Source organism: Coffea eugenioides, chromosome 11 (genome assembly GCF_003713205.1).
Source record: "Coffea eugenioides isolate CCC68of chromosome 11, Ceug_1.0, whole genome shotgun sequence".
NCBI classification, from domain to species: domain Eukaryota; kingdom Viridiplantae; phylum Streptophyta; class Magnoliopsida; order Gentianales; family Rubiaceae; genus Coffea; species Coffea eugenioides.
In genome coordinates, this window is record NC_040045.1 from 1,896,653 (window position 1) to 1,917,618 (window position 20,966).

General features: G+C 36.7%; 2 protein-coding genes across 2 annotated transcripts; one reads left to right on the top strand and one right to left on the bottom strand.

The window, feature by feature from the left end:
- Positions 1-4,471: 4,471 nt before the first annotated feature.
- LOC113754061 (cactin-like) lies at positions 4,472-11,799 on the top strand. Its single transcript, XM_027298382.1, has 13 exons — positions 4,472-5,189; positions 5,299-5,390; positions 5,624-5,723; positions 6,261-6,332; positions 6,448-6,510; positions 6,683-6,823; positions 7,928-8,023; positions 10,001-10,285; positions 10,367-10,502; positions 10,583-10,725; positions 10,843-11,010; positions 11,103-11,369; positions 11,476-11,799. The coding sequence occupies exons 1-13, from the start codon at positions 5,055-5,057 to the stop codon at positions 11,593-11,595; spliced, it is 1,818 nt and encodes a 605-aa protein (XP_027154183.1). The 5' UTR covers positions 4,472-5,054; the 3' UTR covers positions 11,596-11,799.
- Positions 11,800-12,435: 636 nt separating this feature from the next.
- LOC113751462 lies at positions 12,436-16,089 on the bottom strand. The gene has a single exon (XM_027295485.1). The coding sequence runs from the start codon at positions 16,087-16,089 to the stop codon at positions 12,436-12,438; it is 3,654 nt and encodes a 1,217-aa protein (XP_027151286.1).
- Between the last annotated feature and the right edge of the window lie 4,877 nt (positions 16,090-20,966).

The following is a 20,966-nucleotide window of genomic DNA, read 5'->3' on the forward strand; positions in this document are numbered from 1 at the left end:
TTAAAATTCCATTGTCTACAGGTCTCACTAGACAAAAAGGAAAATTCTATTAAGTAACTATATTTAGATGATATTTAATCAATTTAAATTTAATAACATTATGCAAAACCTATAGAGTGCTTTGACTTGATTATTTTAACTAAAAAGAATAGGAATAAATGCTCACATTCAGTTCACCGAGTCATATTTTTACTTAACCAGATCGAACTTGTGTTGGGACTTGGGAGAAGTGACATGGGGTAACATTCATGCACACATGGTTCCATGGTGGGGTAATTAAAATAGCTACTATATTTTTGCAGTGAGAAAAATGATATTATAGTAGGCAAACGAATCAGTGATAGAAGCAAATTAAAAGATGACTCACTTCTTAGTTTGTAGTTACTCCCACATCTTCTGTGTGTAAGCATGTTGAGATTTTTAGTTAATTTTTTAAAACAGAACTCTTGTAATAATACTACTTATTCAGCATCAAACAACATAAATATACATCTAGTTTTTATATGCCAACACAAGTTAGCTTAGTGTGCAAGAACAGGTGACTTCCTCACAAAATATCATGTGTTCAAATTTCACTAGAGTTGTGTTGGTGGGCGAATCCCACTGTTGATATGAGGGCATCTCGGAGGCATGATGGGCAACCTATATGGTCTCGAAGGCATATCCTGAGTCTAATACACGTATTTTGAACATACTCCATAGCTAATTGTTCTACATGTAATTTGAATGTACTCCATAGGTAACGGAGGCATGCCCTGAATCTAATACATATATAATTAGTTAATTGTTCTGTGTGCAATTTGAATGTACTCCATTCGTTTCACATAATATTTTGATGTTACAGAGAGAGAAGAAATTTAAGACTCACACCAAATAGATCGTATGTCATGTTAGAGCTAGTATCGGGGTTTTTTTTTAATGGTTTAAATTATTTCTAAAATTGTTTGACGTACAAATATGCCCTTGTTTTGGAAGGAGAAATTCTTTTTAGTGTTACCATCGTGCATCACAAGTGGAGGCATTATTGAATTTTTCACGATAGTACATCAATCTATATTGATTTTCTTTCAAAAAAGAAGAAACAAATCAGATGCACTTCTGAAGAAATCTGGTAGGCATTTCTGATGCTTCATAGCCCTCTGTGGATGATAGCTAGGATGATATGCGTTATGTCGTCCACAAGTTTATGTATTCCATCTCCTGTCATGTCATAAAATCTTGCTTCTTCTTTCAGCACGGAACCATCAATTACCCCTAGAAGTTCCAATCAAGAAAGTCTGCTCTGCTACAAGAAATTTACATCCAATGAACTTGATTGGTGAAGCAAACTCCCATGCATGTTGCTCCTATCCTGAGTATGCTCAAATTGCTTCTTTCACATGATTGTATTAGATGAGACACTTCACAGGGTTTGATGCTAACTTAACCTCTTTCCATCATATGTATACAAAAACTTAAGGGCTGTGTTAGCTATAAAACACATCCACAAGGATAAGCAGTTAACTCCTTGTTATCAACTATGTTATGCATTCATGCATTATCAGGGACAGCACTTGAAGGATGAATCTTAATGCCATTCAAGGAGCATCAAAGTATCATATCCTAATGCCAATTCCATTACTGTACCAAGAAAGGTGTATAAAGGCTTATTACCTAATAATCAGCATGCTGCAACAAAGCACATAGTTAATGGTGGCAAGTGAGGCTTTTCTGAGGGAAGTTAGAAGCCCATCACATTGTGAAACATCCAAATTTAGTGACAGCATTGGGATATTATGAAGAAAGAAATGGTGAGTGCTTCCTCATTTACGAATCTTGTCCCAATAGGAACCTGGCAGAATGGTTATTTGGTATGTTATCCTATTGCCTGGGACGTCTCCTGCTTGTTTAACACCTCTATTCGCTTGTACAACCGCTTTGCTATCCCTAATATATTTATTATTTAGGGTTAATCGCACTTTATCCCCTTTAAGTGCGGGCCATTTCTCAGTTTACCTCCAACGTTTGTTTTTCCTCAATTTATCCCAAAGACTAACAGTCAACTGCCCTCCCTGGGTTAGCTTATTCGGTAGCAAGCGCTTCTTCAGACCACGCTTACCAGGTTTCGAGTCTTGCATAGGGCTACCGTGTTCGAGGGGGTAAGGCCTCCCCTCTCGGGCCACAGAGGATTAGTCGGGGCGAAGGCTCGGATACCTCCTGTGTCTGGAAAAAAAAAAAAAAGACTAACAGTCAACTCCAATGAGATTAACAGAATAAGGAAAAGACAGAAATATCCTTAAAAAAATAATGAGTAACCCAAAATATCCATACCATATGTCTAGGTTTATGGGGCAAAAACAAGTTTCCAAAATTGCCCTGAAATAATGGAGCCATCTGTCATATGGGACAAAAAAAGGGAAACCGGAAGACAGGGCTAATTACTTAGAATATAGGTTGAAAAAAGAAAAGTCAGACACTTATGGGTTTGACAGAGGGGGTGTATAAATCTATGGGTGGCGGGCTGACACAGCTTGGCACCTGACACCCAAAATTTTTTTTTTTTAAAAAGATCCATGGGTGCCGGGCTGTGTCAGCCAGCCCGGCACCTGACACAAACCTTTTTTTTTAAAAAAAAAGATGGCATCAGCCCGGCACCTGACACAAAATATTTTTCCCCAAAGTTGAACAATTGAAATAGCCTCCCGAAAAAATGAGCTTTTGACCATAAGGGATTACTTGAATAATATCACTTCTTTGGCGTTTTATTCTTCTAAATATCCCTATACGCACTTAACTATTACGCAGCCATGGAGTTTCGTAAAGAAATTTCTCAAGGTCTATTAAATAACAACAAATAATAACAAATAACATCAAATAATGCATTATAATTAAATAATTAAATCATTTATAATAAATTAATGAATATTTAATAAATAACAAATTAAACCTAATTCATCACCTTAATTAAATGCATTTAATCGAACCTCTTAAAACACGGTACATGCTTAATTGAATTAGTTTAGTGATAGAATTAGTTTAAGTAGTTTAAGTAGTTGTTTAAATTTGTTTAATGGATTAATTTAAAGAGCCTAATTAAATGAATGTAGATGTAATTTATGTAGTATTGAATTATGATTATGAAAACTTGTTAATTAGTTCGGGTTATTTAAGTAATTGAAAGAATTGGCATATTTAATAAATTCAATACATAAAATTGATGTATTTAGCATAACTTAATTAACGATATTAGTGTTATTAGTTTAATGCAATTCACTTTATTATGCAAATTAGTTGATAATTAGTTTATGTTATTTAGTATATGATTAGTTTAATTAGTTTAGTGGATTAATTAGTTTAATTAATTATGGAATTAATTAATTTTAAGAGGTTCGATTAAATGAATTTAGATGTATCTGGCGAGGTTAATTAATTGAATGAATTTTTGTATTGAGTTTTGATTAAGATAGCCATTTAGTCGAGGCAATTTAAGTATTTGAAATAATACCCATGCTAATAAAATAAATACATAAAATTAATGTAATTAGCATAGCTTAATTGTGACACTAGTGATATTAGTTTAATGTAATTCACTTTATTTGTTAAGTTAGTTGATAATTAGTTTATGTTATTTAGTATATGATTAGTTTAATTAGTTTAGTGGATTAATTAGTTTAATTAATTGAATGAATTAATTTTAAGTGGTTCGATTAAACGCATTTAATTGAGGTGATGAATTAGGTTTAATTTGTTATTTATTAAATATTCATTAATTTATTATAAATGATTTAATTATTTAATTATAATACATTATTTGATGTTATTTGTTATTATTTGTTGTTATTTAATAGTCATTGAGAAATTTCTTTACGAAACTCCATGGCTGCGTAATAGTTAAGTGCGTATAGGGATATTTAGAAGAATAAAACGCCAAAGAAGTGATATTATTCAAGTAATGCCTTATGGTCAAAAACTCGTTTTTTTGGGAGGCTATTTCAGTTGTTCGACTTTAGGGAAAAATATTGTGTCAGGTGTCAGGACACAGCCCGGCACCTACCATCTTTTTTTTTTTTTTTTTTAAAGGTTTGTGTCAGGTGTCGGGCTGTGTCAGTACGATATCCATGGATCTTTTTAAAAAAAAAATTTTGGTGTCTGTCAGCCTGACATTCATAGATTTTATACATCACCTCTAACAGGGATTCGGGGCTGGAACGGTTGTTCCGTTCCGAAAGGTGTAATATCATTTACATACAGTATAATATCATCTGTACAAAGTGTAACGATAGAATAACAACGAGTAACACTAGAATAACATTTTTATAGGTCTCACATGACGTGAAAATCGAGTTGTAAGAAGTGATCTGAACCGTACAAATTTTTTTAACCTAATCATGATCGGAATGGTTGTCTATGACAATCGCTCCAGCCCCTCCTCCCTCTAACAGACTCACAAGTGTCTGACTTTTCTTTTTTCAACCTATATTCTAAGTAATTAACCGGAAGACAGAAGGTTTCCTTCCTCTTTTGTCATTGTCGGTCAAGTTTCTCTCCCCTCTATCAGCCTCTTTCTTCTTCTGCATTCCTAGCAAAACCTCCAAAACCTCCATTAAAGAACTTGAAACGGCACCAGAATGTCTGATCGAAGTTTCGTGAAACTCTAATCTACTTGGGGCCCTTCTATATCAAGGCAACCATTTTGGGCCAGACGTATATAATTTTGGGTATTTTGCATATTTTAAATCAGAGAAAGATATACCTGCTTGGCGGGTCGGACCCAGGTGCAATTGACCCATCGGCGGTGAAATCTCAATTGGGAAGGAGCAAAGTGAAGTTCGTCGGGCTGGATTGTGAAAGGTGACGACGAACCTCAGAAGAGAGGGGGACTGGGGCTGCTTGTGGTGGTAGTGGCGGTCGGCGTCGTGGTGGTGAAGAAGAAGAGCGGTGATGACACCAGTCCACCAGCCGTCCCTAGAGTAATCATCGACGACGTCGCCTAGGTCAAACTAGGGTTCAGAAGAAGGAGGGTCAGGAGGAAGATTGGGCATACCGGCACTTCAATTGTCTCGACAACTGGTCTGATGGGCAGCCATAGGAGTAGCAGCAGCAGGTGGCGAATATCCTCATCCAAGTCCAGTCTTAGACATCAAAAGAAGAAGAAGAAAATCACTGAGGATGATATTGCCGAGTACTTGGCAAAGAAAGCTCAAAAAAGGGTAACTCTGTTTGTTTTTATCTTTATATGCACTATTTGGTTTATCTTCTTTTACTTTAATTTGATTGGCACTATTTCATTTAGCTTCCAACCTTTTTTTTAAACTTTAGGCAGCAAAAGTTGCAAAGAAATTGAAGGCACAGAATATTTCTGGATATGGTAATGATTCAAATCCATTTGGAGATTCCAATCTAAATGAAAGGTAAGTTATATTCCTATGTATTTTGAATTGCGGACATGTCAGGAATGTATGTTAGTGTTGGTAACCAAGTTTGCTTTAACTGTATGTTAGTGTTGGTAACCAAGCTTATATAAAAGTTTTCCACTGGAATCTGTGGACAACAATATTGAAAAATTTATCATAGTTTAGTATTTTGTTTTTGAAAAAATCTACTTGTCCCTTGAATTTGCTGTGTAAAAAATGTCCCCTTGCAGATTTGTGTGGCGAAAGAAGATTGAACAAGATATCACCCAAGGCATGCCACTTGAAACATTTTCATTAAAGGCAGAGAAAAAGAGACAAAGAGAAAGAATGGTATTTTATAGACTAGTATTGCGTCTTTTTTTTATTTTATATGGTCCTTAGAGTAAATGAAGCATGCTGTATGAAATACTGCACTTGACTGATTGGTCATTGGTACATGCATCTCTCACTCCTACAAGTCATGATTATCTTCATCGTCCAATAAATCGTTTCCCAATGTTAAGAAGAATAATGTCTTTGGCACACAAGAAGAAGGAAAACTGGGCTAAAAAAATGATGTATGAGACAAGCAAACCAAATGTTGTCATGCTGTTATGTTAATCCTCTCTGTTTCCCCTCTTGTCGCTTTCTTTCACAAGTCAGAGCATTGAGATCTGTTCTTTTATGTACAGGTCTGCATCCCTTACTTTACTCAGTTAAAACCCAGCAGTAGTAATTCTAGTTTCATGTGTTCATAATTTGATTTTTTTTTTCCAAATTTCTCCTTTAAGTGTTACAGTTGTGCAATGACTGCAGCAGTTTCATGAAAAATATTCAGAAGACGTTTACTTTTTGTTAAGTTAGTACTCACTGGAATTAAAATTGCAGGCAGAGATTGAAAAGGTGAAGAAAAGAAGGGAAGAAAGGGCTATCGAGAAGGCACAGCATGAGGAAGAAATGGTAATATTGTTTGTCTTTGGTATCTAAAGTTTCTTGATGACGGATTTTAGGACATACTTTCTAATTTATCAATGTTTCAGCATTTTGGCAATTTTACCATGTTTTGATTGAACAGGCATTATTAGCAAGGGAACGTGCTCGAGCTGAATTTCAAGACTGGGAGAAGAAAGAAGAAGAGGTGGATGTCTCAAATCTTTCATGACCTTTGTTTCTTTTGCAATATGTGTAATAAAATTTTCTGATAATTAAAATATGAAATGGGGAAAAAGAAGTTTCTTCAATTCTTTGCTGCAAGGTGGATGTTTTGGTCATTCCAATTCTGCTATGTTAACACATTTTATTGCTTGCAGTTCCATTTTGATCAAAGCAAGGTTAGGTCAGAGATACGGTTGCGAGAAGGCCGCACTAAGCCGATTGACATTCTTACTAAGCATCTCAATCCTTCAGATGACTTGGATATAGAAATAAATGAACCATACATGGTCTTCAAGGTAATTATTTCTTGTTTTCTCTAATGCAGTGTCTTGCTATCATAATGATCCTTGACCATCTTTGTCCTCTTTTTCATATGCTTCACTATTCAATTGACTGATTAGCTACTGATATGTGCATTCTATCTCTATTATTAACCTCACACAAGAAGAACCAAATTCACGATCTTGCAAATTCATGTTTCTTTGAAGCAGTGACAGTATTACTTATCAGGAGAATATAGAGGCCTAAAATGGTACCAACTTCTGGGGTTAATAGGGTGTATGGTGCATGAATATTATGTTAGTATAAATTATTTGCTGCAACTATTTAATTCCTGTCAACTCTCAGTAAATTATTTTGAGTACTATCCCAATCTAGTTTTGCTGCTACATAATAGCAATAATGCCTGAAGTATTAATCATTTTTTCATCACGGGGGTAAGTGGGGAACCACTATTGATGCTCTTAGGAAAAAAAAAAATGCTAAGTAGTTTATCCTTTTGAAGACATTTACTAGTCTTGCTGCTCAATTGGTAATCTGGATGCAATACGTTGGCATCTCATGCTAAGTGAACTTGAGGCTGTACTCTCTTTCTTGGGTCACAATAGTCTCTTAAGTGCCATAGGAAAGGAATACTGCTATGGCAGCAATGATACTCAATCATTCTCATTTTCTTATGGGGATGGGTGTCTCTAAACCTTGGGGGAAATTTTGCTCTAGAGGTCTTATGTTTTTTATGAGTAAATCTTCAAATCTTCATCTTTCAGTTTTTCTTTTTCTTTTTTGTTCTCTTGTGAGTATAATGGTCTATATTGTGAATCTACCCAAGCATAAAAATGAAGATTGCATAACTAATAGGTTTTCTACTGGGGAAAAGAAATCCAGTTGCATCTGGAAGCAGAAGGTGGGTTAAAATGGTGGTTATCCTTAGATGAAGCTTGGATGTATGTATTCTTGAATGCTGACACTAAATTTTTTCTGTTTTGCACAATTGAGTGACATTCTTGTGTTTTTTATGCTTTCTTAAATGCTGACTATGAATTTGTCCTGTTCTGATAATTGAGTGACATACCTGTGCTTTGGTGGTTCTGAACATTCTATGATTGTTATGTGCAATGCAGGGTTTAACAGTAAAAGAAATGGAAGAACTTCATGAAGACATTAAAATGCATCTTGACTTGGACACGTCAACGCCAACACATGTCCAGTATTGGGAGGTAATTCCTCTTTTCTTATCACCTGTTCTTTCTTTGTTGGGTCGAGGATTTATTGAGATGTATGCTCCTCTCTTAGTACTTCACTGGTATAGTATAGCATTTGTAACTCTTTTATGAATCTTGGCACTATTATATCCCAAAATAATGTTAATCTTTTAGCTAAAAAGCTGCAACTTGTGGATACTTGCTGATATTTTGGGTAGTCTGTGTGTTGTTTGGCGATTTACTTTCTATGATGCAAGTGAACATTTTATGGCTTCAGACAAAATAGCACTATGGAAAGTATTACCTTACTCTTGAAGAAACATTAGCGCTTGATGCAAAAAGGCCTGTTAGTGGCAGATTGGAATGTACTAGGCTCTTCTGCATTTATATCTGACTTATTGGTCCATTCTAATAAATCTGATCTGATAATTCAGTGGTTGCACATTTGGTTGTTCAGACCAAGGTGGTAAGGATGTTATGAGCAAGTGCAGTAAAAATAAGCATTTCTTCCAAATTTGATGTAAGAGAGCTTAGAAAGTGCTCTGATTGCTAACATAGTCTGCTGCTGAGGAAAATATTTCCTTGTTTATTTTCTTTCTCTTTGATTCTTTGCTGATTACACGTTTCTAATCCCTCTCCTGATTGTTGGACACCCACTACCTCAATGAATTTGAACACGAATAAATAAATCGAGAGTCACACAATGTACAAAGGAAGAGCAATAAGTGAAAAGTTTCGAAAACAATGTGAATCATATCTTCGGGACATTGGCCTGGTGGCATGTTGTTGGAAGGAAATGATTGAGGAAGTAGAACTGGATTAAGAGGATGGAGGAAGTGGAACTGGATTAGGATGGTTTGTTTTTGGCTTAGTTGTTCATGGTGTAAGATGGACTCAATAAAATTGCTTCATAGTCATGATATTTGCTGTACAAGACCTTCAAGTTTGTTATGGTTGTGTAGACTAGATAGGTGCTGCGGCCTTCGTAATCTGAACTTGCAAATGAATGGAAGTGTCTGGATATTGAACCTAGAAATCTGATTTTATGGTTGTTATTGAATTTTATGTGTAAATAATTGTTTTACTTGTATATTTAATTTATGTCATCTTTCATTTGGTCTTAATTGGTGAGACAGATGGATCACAACTTTCATCTGAATAATGATAACTGATCTACATAAAAGGGCAAAGCAAATAATCTAGTTGAGCGTGCTGGAATTGTTCTTACCTGGAGGATTATTCTAATTGAAATTTTAACTCACATAAAGGTGTCAGGATAATTGTTGGAAGTTGACAAGGTTGTTGAATTTGTGCCAAATCAATTTTTTATTTTATGTGAATCACCCCAACTTCTAGTAACTTGTATAAAGTGTTCATTCTACCGCATACGGCATATCGAGCTAGCGTGTTAGTTGTTATGAAATCCTAGGACTACCTGTCTCCGTGAGTGAAACCTTCTACTCTGTGTGAAATATCCTGTGTTTTCAATGCATCCTGTGTTTTCAATGCACTTAACTTGAGCGCAGACTTTGCAAATTCTCTTTCAGACTTCGTTTCTTTCCTTCTTTGATAGTGTATCTTTTAATTTTATATAATTTTTTCAGTATCACATTGTGAAAGTTGTTTGTTCATCTGTTTCTCGATCACATGTCAACAACCCCAAACTGGTTAGATAATCTATTGAGACATATAATCTCAGCACAGGTGTATACCTGTTCCTAATTTAGTTAAAGCTTCACCATTGATTTGTTGTCAAGGTTGTTTATCGAGTACATTTTCATGGTGCACTTGTGGTTTTTTTTTTTTTGGGCAGTTTTTGAACTCCTAGTCAACATCATTCGTAGTATAGATAAATGGTGTTTGAATGCTATAATCTAAATTTCCAATTAACATTAGTTTGAAGATCCTTCTTAAACTATGTTGGAAATTCTTGTAATGTTCTGGATGTAATTCCCAATTAATTTATATCTGTGGAAATTGGAATTGTTGCAGGCACTGCTGGTGGTTTGTGATTGGGAACTAGCTGAAGTTCGGAAAAAGGATGCTTTGGATCGAGCCAGAGTGCGTGGAGAGCGACTACCTCCTGAGTTACTTGCTGAAGAGAGGGGAATGCATTCAAGCATTGAGGCAGATGTCAAGAGGCTCCTACAAGGGAAATCCTACGGCGAACTAGAAGCTCTACAGTCTCAGATTGAGGCACAGATGCAGTCTGGTACAGCTAAGGTGGTTGAATATTGGGAATCTGTTCTTAAACGTCTCCACATCTTCAAGGCTAAGGTAAACAGTGTAGTGATGCTTCTATACTGCTTTAGGGTTTGTGATGCGCTTTGCCTGATTAATTCCTATTTCCAATTTCAGGCTTGTCTGAAGGAAATCCATGCCAAATTGCTACGCAAGCATTTACAGCGCCTTGAGAAACCTTTGGAAGTTGGAGATAGTGAAAGAGAGTTGACTCCACAGCCTGACGAGGAAGATGCCAGTAGTGATGGAAAAGGTGTTGAAATTTTGTCATGTTCAGGACTTCTCCTTCTACTTTTGCACCTTAATTTTTGGCTGACTTCTTCTTCTGTGCAGGTGTTGAAACACTCTCTCCTGAACCTATAATGCGTCAAGAGACTCCAGAGTTGGATGAAGAGGCTGGATCATATTCGCCGCAGTTGATTCATGGCGATGAAAATGAAGAAGCAATTGACCCAGAAGAGGATATGGCTATACTGGTAAGAACACAGAGATTGTTGTGCTTTTTATGTAGATTATCTGACTATGCTAAAAGAGAAGTATTGTTTTTTTCCTACAATATGCTGAAGCTATGCATATTTGATCCCTATGTATAGGAGAGGAAGCGTATGGCTGTCTTGGAAGAAAGGCGTCTCCAAGAATTGACTGTAAGGCCTACTCCTCCTGATGATAACTTCGAGAAGAAAGCCATGAAAGCAATGGGAGCCATGGAGGAAGGTGATGCAGTATTTGGCTTGAATGACGAAATAAATCTTGATTCACAGGTATTTCAGCTTGCCTATATGCGCGCATCTAGCTTGTGTTCATCAAAATTCTAGTTTCTCATTTTTCTTTCTTTAATTTGGTGTGGATGCAGGTCTATTGGTGGCATGATAAGTACCGCCCAAGAAAGCCGAAGTATTTCAATCGTGTCCATACTGGTTATGAGTGGAATAAATACAATCAAACCCACTATGATCACGATAACCCACCCCCGAAGATTGTACAAGGCTACAAATTCAACATTTTCTATCCAGATCTTGTTGATAAAGGGAAAGCTCCAACTTATGCCATCGAGAAGGATGGCGACAGTTCAGAGACCTGCATCATCAGGTTCCATGCAGGGCCACCTTATGAAGACATTGTAAGTTTCCTCCTCTGACTAACCAACAATTGCTCAGCATCATTTGGCTAGTCTTTTTGCTAGAAATTGCTTGAACAAAACTGAGTCGGTGGTTGTTTCTGTACAGGCATTCCGGATAGTTAACAAGGAATGGGAGTATTCACACAAGAAAGGGTTCAAGTGCACATTTGAACGTGGAATACTGCATTTGTACTTCAACTTCAAACGATATAGATACCGGAGGTGATCCTTGGCTGTCTATTTGGAACAAGAAATGCTGCATCATAATTTTCATGTTCTTGAAAATTTTGTAGTACCATGGTTTACATGTTTTTGCCAGAGAGTAAATATTGATCCGTCTGAAAGTGTAGAAGCTGAATGTTTAATATTGGTTGTAAAACACAGTATTAGTAATTTGCCATTTCAAAGAAACTCCAATTTATTTTCTTCACGAGTCTCCTTTTACGAAGGATTTGGTAGTGATCCCCTTTTTGTATCAGCTTGGAGGTTTTACTTTTTAAGTATTCAAAATCAACCCAGGCAAATTGCACTCTTTCTGTAGTTATTTTTGGATTTTAAACTTGTAATTTCATTTCGTAATTTTACATAAATGAGTAGTACTCTCACTCATCGTTACTTTTATTTCCACAATGAAGTTTCATAATCAACTAAGTTTTGATCATTTCAAAATCAAATCATTGTTTGCCTGGGCTGGCTGTGGTTTTGTACAAAAGTTTAGATTCAAGCTTTGTGGTTTTGTGCAAATGTTTATTTTCCTAACTAGACCAAGCTGTAAACTTTATTTGAATTAGGTTTACCATTGGCCATTTTCTCCAACTGTCCATTTTAACACACAATAATAAATTTGGATTGGAAGAAGGAAAAAAGTTTAATTGGTCCACCGTTATATATATATATATATATATATATTTTTATTTAAATTTGTGGTGTTTTATTGATGAGAATAATTGTTACACACAGAGAAACATCATTTTGAAGTACATGATTGAACTATAAAGACAATAAATGAACCAGATATGTTTTGTGCTTTGTTGAAAAGCAAAGTAGCTCCAATTCTCCTTAATCCTCAGCCCTTCATACGCTTAATTTTCCGAATTGAAGGCATCCCTAATCTGTCCAGGCGAATTGCTCCACGAGCCATAGTTGGGAACGTATGGAAGGAATCGTATAACTTGAGTTGATGCTCTGGATGAGAGACGCCCACATTGGACAATGCATCAGCGACTGTGTTAGCTTCCCTATAGCAATGTGAAAAAAGATCAGGATCTTCCACGAACTGCCAAATCTGCCTAATCTCTCGTCGAATCTTCCAAGGGCAGTGTATACGTTTCTGAAGAATTCCAATTAATACCAAAGAATCCGATTGAATATAGAGATTTTCAAAACCCCTATGTATGGATGTTTGAATGCCAATAAGGAGAGCCCGGGCCTCTGCACTTAGACATGTAGTTTCTCCAAGATATGCCGAAAAACCAATCAAAGGAATCCCATGTGAATCCCGAAGAACCCCACCTCCTCCACCCAAACCTGGATTACCCTTAGAACAGCCATCTGTATTGAGTGTAAAACGACCAGTTTCCTTTGGTTCCCAATAAACAAGTTTGTACGTGAGATAAATGTGAGATGAATATGGCCAATCGTACAAATGATAGAATGAATGAGCCTTGAAAACCTGTTTGAAATAAATTTCCACAATGATATGGATTTCCAAGGTAATGGCAAGACAAATGGCGCGCGATCTCATATGGACATCCTCAAATAATGCTTTATTTCTTGCTTTCCAAATTTGCCAACATACTATATTCGGAAGAATTCGTCCAATGAATCGCTGTATCTCTGAATCATATGAGTGCAACCACCAACCCACTATACGGGAGCGTAAAGAAGAACCAGGAAAAGTCAATCCACATAAAGCTCCAAAATAATTCCAAACTGTTGAAGCTATATGGCCTTTGGAAAATAAATGTTCAATTGACTCCTCCGAAGCGGAATCGCAGCAGAAACACTTTGATGGTAAATGTAAACCAAGTTTACATAACCTATCCGGTAAAGGTAGCCTCTCCAGCAACAATCTTAACATGAAGAATGAAATTTTGAGTGGGATCTGAGGATGCCAAATGCTATCAAAAACCATAGACTTGTTTCGTGCTTGCCTAATATCCTGAAATGCCGAAACTAGAGAGAAGTTTCCAGATGTTGTGGACATCCAAATGACTTCAGCTTCACCCCAGTCTTCCGGGACTGGATGCTCTAAAATAGAGGGAACCAAATCTGTAGGCAATGTTTGATATAATCTAATCACATCCCAGTGTCCATTGATGATAAAATCACCAAACGACAAATTAGAGACCACCGTCATACGGAGAAACAAGGCACCCCCTCCCAACCAATTGTCGTACCAAAAATGACAAGCTCCGTTTTTGATATCCCATAGCATAGATAGTTCCACTTGTCGACTTACATTGACCATCCTTCTCCAGATTGCGGAATCCATTGACCTGATTTCTACCTGACAAGGATGTAGTAGTCTACAATACTTAGCTTTCATGAACGAAGCCCACAACGAGCATCCCTTTCTGAAGTTCCACCAAAGCTTGAATGAGAATGCTGTGTAGATGTCCTGTAACCTGCGAAAACCAACTCCTCCCTCATCTACCGGATAGCACATTTGAGACCACCGTATCCAGTGAAATTTAGACTCCTCGGAGGATGACCCCCATAGGAAGGTCGAGAAGGCTTTTTCTATAGTTCTAAATACCTTACCTGGGATAACCGCTGCTGACAACAGATGTACTGGCATCGTTGCTAACACATGTTTGATTAGAACTATTTTGCCTCCAAGAGAAAGCATCCTTGATTTCCATGACCTTATTCTCCCTAGGATAGATTGGCAAACTTCCCCAAAATATGATGATTTACATCTGCCAAAGTAGAGGGGGAATCCCAAATAACGTATCGGAAATGGGTGATAATTGAATTTGGTGATACGTTCAATCACCCTTCTTCGTGCCAGTGATATCGAAGGATGTACTAAGTAACAACTTTTCAGCACATTTATCAATTGTTCAGAACACCTTTGATACGCATCTAGCACCCGCATGATAAGCTTTAGAGAATAAGAGGATCCATTTGAAAAAATTAGAATATCATCCGCAAAAGCCAAATGAGTTATAGTAGGACATGCAAAGGGGACTTTGAAACCCACAAACCCCGGTTGCATAGCAAGATTATTCAATCCTCTAGATAACACCTCAGCTCCTATGATGAATAAGGCAGGCGATAATGGATCACCCTGACGTAGGCCTCGTGTAGATTTGAAGAAACCATGTGATGCCCCATTTATAATGATGGAAAACCAAACATTGGAGATCAATCGCCAAACCAAATCAATGAATCTTTCTCCAAAGCCAAATCTCCTGAGAACACCAATGATATGATCCCATGCCACTCGGTCATATGCCTTAGACATGTCCAACTTCATTACCACATTACCACCTCTAGTCTTTTTCCCAATACCCGACACTACCTCCTGTGCTAGCAAAAAATTTTCTGTTATATTACGGCCCTTTACAAAGCCTGTCTGCTGGGGCGAAATAATTTTGGGCAAAAGAGAAGCCACTCTATCAGCTAAGATCCTGGATAACAACTTGTTGAAGAAGTTACACAGACTGATTGGCCTGTAATGAGAAAATTCCTGAGGATTTGGGTTTTTTGGAATTAATACAATTGAGGTAGAAGTGATAAATCGAGGCAACTCTGCCCCACAGAAAAAGCTGAGAATTGCCTTGTAGACATCTTGGGCAATAATGTCCCAGGCGAATGTAAAAAATTTGCCTGTGAAGCCATCGGGGCCAGCAGCACTATCCCCATCCATTGACTTTAGAACTCGATGAATCTCTTCAATCGAAGGCATTTCTTCCAATTTTCTATTTTCCTCTTCCGATATCATGTGCGGGATCATATGTCGCATAGCAGAAGATGACTCAAGATAGCCAGTGAAGAGATCAGAGAAATATGATATGGCCTCAGTTGCTATATCAGCATTGGTGTCCACCCAAACTCCGTTTGACTTTTTTATACGGTGTATCATTCCTTTAATCCGTCTCTGTCTTACGACCGCATGGAAATATTTTGAATTGCGATCTCCCTGTTTAAGCCATTTTGCCCTGGCTTTTTGGCTCCAAAATTGCTCTTCTATTGACAATGCATTCCGCAACTCTGCCTGAGCCTTACTGAGCTCAACCTGAAATTCCTCCGATGCATATTGATCCATCGATTCTTCTGCTTGTTTGACCACCTCTTCCGCCGAACGTACAGCATCAAATATATTCCCAAAATGTTGCTTGTTCCATGTATGAATAGCCCTCCTCGTTGCCAATAATTTAGAGCACAAAACACGTAGCGGAGATCCACTCACATCTTGATTCCAAGCCTGTCGAATCACATCCAATAGTTGTGGTTTGGTCGTCCAGACATTCAAAAATCTGAAAGGTCGTGGACTATTGTCTGATCGATCAGAAAAAGTAATTTTCAATGGTGCATGATCCGAGGGATGTCTTGGGAGATGGAGTACAGAAATCACGTCTGAGAAATCCAAACAAGACCCATTAATTAAGAATCTATCCAATCTCTTTGAAACCCGAGCTCTACCTCTCCGATTATTAGACCATGTGAAACTAGCTCCTGAAAAGCCGACATCCAAAACCCCTGCCTCTTCCATAAAAGACATGAAATCCGCTCCTTCCGCTATAGCAAACGGACGTCCACCTCGTTTTTCGTGAGGGGCTAAAATAACATTAAAGTCCCCCCCAATACACCAAGGTAGTGAAACAGGCTTATCATTTAATAATGAACACCATAAGCCATAACGCTCCTCTAATGAACATTTAGCATGGACAAAAGACATGATGATTGGAGAAGAAAACAATTGACTTTGAACCTGTATGGAAATATGCTGATCCGAACTACCAATAATGGAACACACAAAAGGGCTACTATAGAATATCCAAATATCACCCGATAAGTTAACAAATGAATAATCAAATAATAATCGTAGACGAATGGACTCAATTTTGGACACGTCTGACTTTGGTTCACAAATGACAACAAACTTCAAATGGTGAGCACGAACTAAATTTATCAATCTTCTTAGATTAGGGGCTTTAGCAACCCCTCTGATATTCCAAAATAAACCACTAATCATGAGAAAAAACCTGGAAAGAGTTTTGAGATGATGTTGCTGAACGTAGCTGTCTGTCGGATGGGAAGCCAGCTCGCACACCCTTAACACGATCTTGTCGGCAATCCATTTGAACACCTACAGATTGGTCAATGTTTAGCGTGTGTATTGATGGCTCAGCCGACTTCTCACGTGGTATAACCAATCTCGGAGATAGATTTCCTACGTTAGTTGGCAAAGCTACTTCATCAGCCGCATTGGATTTGGAATCTTCATCATCAGCTCCACGCAATTCGACATAAAGATTATCTATCTCAGTGGTGTCGGACCTTTCATGATAAACTAATCCCAAGTTATGCTCCTCAATAAGCTGGGGCCCCGATGAATTATTCCCATTGGAATTGTCGGGCTGTTGGTTAATTGTGCTTGTGGTGCTGATCATTTGATGCTGAACCATTCCCACGTTATGTTTCCTGAGAATTTGTGGCCCCTCACAATCATTTCCATAGCAAACTGTCAATTGGTCTTCCATGACCGAATGCTCCTTATGGACATGCATGGCGACATCAGCAACCGACTGTGGATGTGCATCAGTATTTGAAGCTGATGTTTTTTTTCCCTCCTTGACCGCATCAGCGTCGGCAACTGCATCGTTTTGCTCAGGTGTTCCAGACTGCTCCATTGCACCTATTGACGTTCTTTCAATTTCAATTACTCCCGGAAGTCGCACCTCTTCAGTAGCTGACTTGAATTCCATTGATGCTTTCCCTTTGGCTTCAGTGTTGCATTTGTCAGCAGTTCCCTCAGATTCTTTTGTTACAGCTGTTGTAATTCCTTCGTCTTTTGTCTCACCAGAAATTTGCATTTGTTCAGGAGCTGTTGTACCCTCTTTTGATATTTTTTCTTTAGCTTCTGAGTCATTGCATTCATTTGTAATGACTAATTTATGTTGAGTATTTCCAGATAGCTTTGAACCATGCTTAGTCCTTTTGGTTTGATTGTTTTGGTGTTGATGTCCACCATCGATGAAGTTCTTCTTACAGTTTTCAGATGAATGACCCAATCTCCAGCAAGATGAACAATAGCTTGGCATATCATTTGGTACAATCGTTTGCCAAAAGCCGGTTTCTCCTTCAACCGCCACCCAGATTCTCGATAAAACAGGCTTTGCTACATCAATCTCCACGCATACCCTTGCCACACTAGGACGCGTCCCAGCAGCCGTTGCCGAATCCAAAAACAATGGTCTTCCTACTGGAGATAATATGGAAAACAACGAATGTTTATCAAAAAAATGGATAGGTAAATTTGGAAGCTCAACCCAAACTGGAACCAGAGAGGATTCTCTGAGCACATGAAATTCCCGGGACCATCGAAATACACGCATTGGAAATTTGCCTAATTGCCAAATCCCTCTCGTCCAAATCCTGTTAAAATCTGCTTCAGCGGAGCACTTGATCAGAACATGCCTGTAATCCATCAAGCCAATGAAAATGTGGTCTTTTAGGTTTAATGAAGCAAAGAACTTGCGAATATCTTCTAAAGAAGGTCTCCCATGAGAGAATTTTCCAACTAAAGACCATCGAAACGGCTCCGAAAGTTTTTCTGCATCTGCTCTAGAGAAAATGACTGCAGCTTCACCTTTGTAGACAGTCGCTTGCCGAATTGGGATAAATGATGTTGAAGGTTGTGAAAAAAGTTGGGAGAAAGATTTTTTTTTTGTAGGAGATCCTTGCCCCTCAGCCGACGGCTGAAGGGCAGCCATGAAACGTAGAGCAAACTGAAGAAATTTTTAGAGAGAGAGAGAGAGAATTTGCTACTTGATTATCATTGTGTTTGTTATTCCACCGTTATATTTATTAAAGTATATTTGTTAAATTTTTTGAACTAATCTAACTTGGTAACTTAACATGAAGTTTGGCTAACAAGTGTTCTAGGACATTTGTTAGGATAATTTCGAGTTTTTGGAAAGTATTTAAATGCACGAGAGGGTAAATATGAGTGTGTGTATTCACATAATAAGTTATGTGTAATATAACTATATTATTAACCAATACTTCTCCAAATACTCCTTAGAAAAATCCTTTTACTTGATCGCGAGGATGTTATCCAAGGAAAGAACTTTCATAGTTGGAAACCAGTATGCTGAAAACTTCTTGAAAATGTAAGGTGTAGTAGGCTTGTAATCCTCTAAGATGGAAAAAAATGTGTGCATATCACTTGGGCATCCTTTGAATTGAAGGAAATGAACCCAGTGGGAAGGAGAGGACTTCAATGGAAAAAAAGAAGGAAAAGTAGAAAAAGAAAGGAATCTCTGTATATATTGTCTAGAATGGGAAGTAAAAGAAAGGAAGGGAAAAGATATAGCAAAATGAGTTAAAGACCTATTTATTTGATCTTTTTCTTTATGGTGAGTGAAGAAATTGGAAAAAAAACCACTAAAAAATTAGTAAATATTAACAAACATCAGTACACAAAATTAATATTCAAAAAATCTCAAATATTACCAATAAAAAAATTGGAGCTTAAGTTTTATGGTTTTATATTGTCAATTTCCTTCCTTCTCAGTACTACTTTTTTTTTTTTTTTTTTGGCAAAGAAAAAGGTTGTGAAATTCCTTTTGCTCTCCAGAATGCAGATTTCGTCAACCAACAAAAGATAGCGGAAAAGCTTACTGCTTAGAGCTAATTGATTTAATTATTTTTTTTTTGGGAAAAATCAATTACATTACAAATGGCATTCTAAAATTTGATTAAATCCGTGACATTTGCCTTTTCTTTAAAAAAAAATACAAAAAAATTGACCTTTATCTTTTGATTACACTTCCAATTAATTTTTAGTTGTATACTTCATACATCTCATGTGGCACAAATATCTGCCCTAATGAATTAAAGTTTGTGCTTGTGAAGAATAATATTCAAACTTTGATTGAACAATTGTGTAGCCTTGCGCGAAGATCACGTAAAGATTGATCCTCTCAATGCGTTGACTTGTTATTGGGGGTAAAAAAGAAAAGGAAATACTACAACCAACACTCCAACAAGAATTTCTTAGTCTTCTCAATTTGTTCTTTTAAATGCACTTTTTATTTCTAAGCAGATTTTTTTTCCATATAATGAATGCTTTGTGTGAATTTGCAATATAACTCTCACTAAGAATGATTTTTTTTTCGTTAAGGATAGAAAACATTAACAAAAGTCATACTAAGAACCTAAATCTATTTGATTTCCATTAATAACCAAATAAAATATTAAACTAGGTTTCGAGGTAATCAGCCTATAATATTTGAATTGGTATAATCTAAAAATAAGGCAAGTAAAATTGAATTTGCGCCATACATTTTTCATCCAACAATTCATTCATGCTGATAAATAGTGTACGTGAAACTAATTTATTGGCGTTGAAAGAAAAAATATTTATTCTGTTTATGTTTTCTTTCTAATGTACCTTTATTCTAACATCTAACAACTTGGTAACTATATTTCCAATAAACTAATTTGATGAACTTTTAAATGCTTCTTACCCCTTGTTTTTGGAGGTTAGCTTCTCAAGCTTTCTCCAACTTAAGTAGCTTGTTCAGTATATAACATCCGTCTTCCTCTTTGTCTATGATAACTTTTATTTGCCTTAATTATTTTTGGGGAAAATCGTCCAAAACGTCCCTCACATTTTGTAAAATGACTTTTTTCACCCCTCACTTTTAAAAGTGTAATTTTATGTTCCTTACATATTCACATCGGTCAAATTTAGTCCCTAACTAGGTTTTCGATCATTTTTTTGCCGGAATCCATCACATGCAAGGCATGTGATCATTTTTAGGGTAAATTTGTCAAATTATATTTTACATAATCTAATCTATAGTCATCCACATTTTATAAAACAAATTTTTTCGTCCCTCACATTTTATAAAATGATTTTTTCATCCCTCACATTTCACAAAAATGAATTTCTCCATCCCTCACATTTCAAAAAATGAATATTTCCATCCCTCACTAATTACGTGTGTGAGGGAAACCCTAAAAAAAATGTGTGTGAATACATTTTTGTTTAAACACATGTATATGTCTATTTGATTTTGCTTAATAATACGAATAGCATAAATATATGTATATGTCTATTTGATTTCACTTAACAATATGAATACCATATATTATACGTGATCATTTGATTTCATCTGGTATTAGCTAGTAAAAAATCTTGCATTCATTGTCAAGTTGGCCAATAAAGCTATTTTCGGTCAAAATATAATAAGAATATGCAAATTAAGGTTCTATTGGTAAATATTAGTCATAATCATATAAAAAGAGAAGGTAGCCCACAAGTTGGGCCCAATTACATACATGTGTTTATGCTATTATTATTAAGCAAAATCAAATAGACATATACATGTGTTTAAAAAAAATGTATTCACACACATA

Coding starts and splice junctions, on each gene's coding strand:
- LOC113754061 (XM_027298382.1), top strand. CDS start 5,055: ATGGGCAGCCATAGGAGTAGCAGCAGCAGGTGGCGAATATCCTCATCC. Junction 6,511..6,682: donor GGGAGAAGAAAGAAGAAGAG/GTGGATGTCTCA, acceptor TATTGCTTGCAG/TTCCATTTTGATCAAAGCAA. Junction 11,011..11,102: donor AAATAAATCTTGATTCACAG/GTATTTCAGCTT, acceptor GTGTGGATGCAG/GTCTATTGGTGGCATGATAA.
- LOC113751462 (XM_027295485.1), bottom strand. CDS start 16,089: ATGGAAGAGGCAGGGGTTTTGGATGTCGGCTTTTCAGGAGCTAGTTTC.